Below are 1,595 nucleotides of genomic sequence, written 5' to 3' on the forward strand. Positions count from 1 at the left end.
AGGACCATGGGCCAGGCAGGGAGCTGGGAGCAGAGTGTGAGGCCAAGCCGCTCTCAGGAGGTAGACATCTTCAAGGTGGCGAGGAGCACTGCAGGTGTCAGCAGGGCCCTGATGTCGCCAAGTTGCAGTGTGGAGAAGAATTAAGGCTGGGAGGCAGCGTGAGTGGCCACAGGGACTGTGTGATCAGTCAGGGTGGTGCCATTTCCTTTCTACATGCTCAGAGTGCTCCAGCCCCATCAGGGTGCAGACCCCTGCACCCTCAGGAACCTGCGGGATGAAGTATGGGTGTAGGGGAGGCAGAGGGAGCCTCTCCATGGTCTCACCCTGGGGCTCCTGTCTATGGTCCCCGACCTCTTTACAGGCAGAACTGCAGGGTCTTCTCTCCCCAGCCCAGCACTGACTCTCCTCTCCTCCCCAGATCCATGGCTGTGGTGACAGGGCTCGTGCCCACGCCCGTCAGAGAATCAGCCGGGAAGGCGTGATCTATGCCGGCAGTGGGACCAAGGACAGGTCCCTTGACCCAGCCAAGAGGGCCCAGCTGCAGAGGAAGCTGGATAAGAAGCTGGGTGAGCTCAGCAGCCAGAGAACGAGCAAGAGGAAGGACAAGGGGACATGACCATCTGCGTATTCCCACATACCTCCAGTGCCCCCACCTGCAGGGAGTGCCCCTAGGGGAGAGCCCGCTGCTCGTGCCAGGCCAGCCTGCAGACACAGCCATACGCTGTCTCTACCAGGGACATGCGGGGCGGCCCGCCAAGTGCTGTCTGACCTTTCCTCGCTCCTGCCCCGGCACCGTATCCCAGTCTCTTCCTTCTCTTCCAGTCAAAGCTGAAGTCCCAGCGTCTAGATCTAGGGGAAGGATCCATTCCCTTGGAGATGTGCCTGGCCTCAAACTCTACTAAGGTGACTTCTCTTGTCCAGGGCTGGCCAGCTCTCAGCGCATTAGCACGAGGCCCTGAGGAAAACCAAAAAACTTGGACTCAGCGACCGTGCACCTGGGGGGCAGACTCTGGGAAGTGGCATTCTGCCTGCGTGATCATTTTCCTTCTATCTTCTGTTCCCTGGTGCCTGCAGCGACCCCTCTACCCTCTACGGGGCAGCAAGTGCAGTGTTCTCTGTTTCTGCTCTCGTGAGTCTGGGGGTCTCCTCTTCCTGGTTTACTAAGGCTCCAGCCTGTGCCAGCCCTTCCTCTGTGCTGCAGTTTGGGGACTGGGTGACTGTCCTGGGAAAGCACCGTCTCAGAGTCAGTACTGCTAACACTTAACAGACCCAGAGCCCTCCCCGAGCATTCCACAGTGCTCTTTGCCAACTATTTTATTTAAGAGAACATAGATGGACGTATTTTAGCTTCAGATTTTTGTTTCAAAGGGATATAAATTATTTTAAAATTANGCCTGCAGACACAGCCATACGCTGTCTCTACCAGGGACATGCGGGGCGGCCCGCCAAGTGCTGTCTGACCTTTCCTCGCTCCTGCCCCGGCACCGTATCCCAGTCTCTTCCTTCTCTTCCAATCAAAGCTGAAGTCCCAGCGTCTAGATCTAGGGGAAGGATCCATTCCCTTGGAGATGTGCCTGGCCTCAAACTCTACTAAG

General features: G+C 57.2%; 1 protein-coding gene across 1 annotated transcript in view; it reads left to right on the top strand.

Moving 5' to 3' along the window:
* The window catches only part of LOC103581628 (DNA-binding protein SMUBP-2-like), a gene marked incomplete at its 5' end in the record, with an annotated part of 21,869 nt that extends 20,956 nt beyond the window's left edge, over positions 1-913 (top strand). The window contains 1 exon segment of the mRNA XM_008563411.1: positions 419-913. Coding sequence (XP_008561633.1) covers positions 419-616 — 198 coding nt within the window.
* Between the last annotated feature and the right edge of the window lie 682 nt (positions 914-1,595).

This window comes from Galeopterus variegatus, unplaced genomic scaffold, assembly GCF_000696425.1.
Source record: "Galeopterus variegatus unplaced genomic scaffold, G_variegatus-3.0.2 Scaffold13535, whole genome shotgun sequence".
Taxonomy (NCBI): Eukaryota; Metazoa; Chordata; class Mammalia; order Dermoptera; family Cynocephalidae; genus Galeopterus; species Galeopterus variegatus.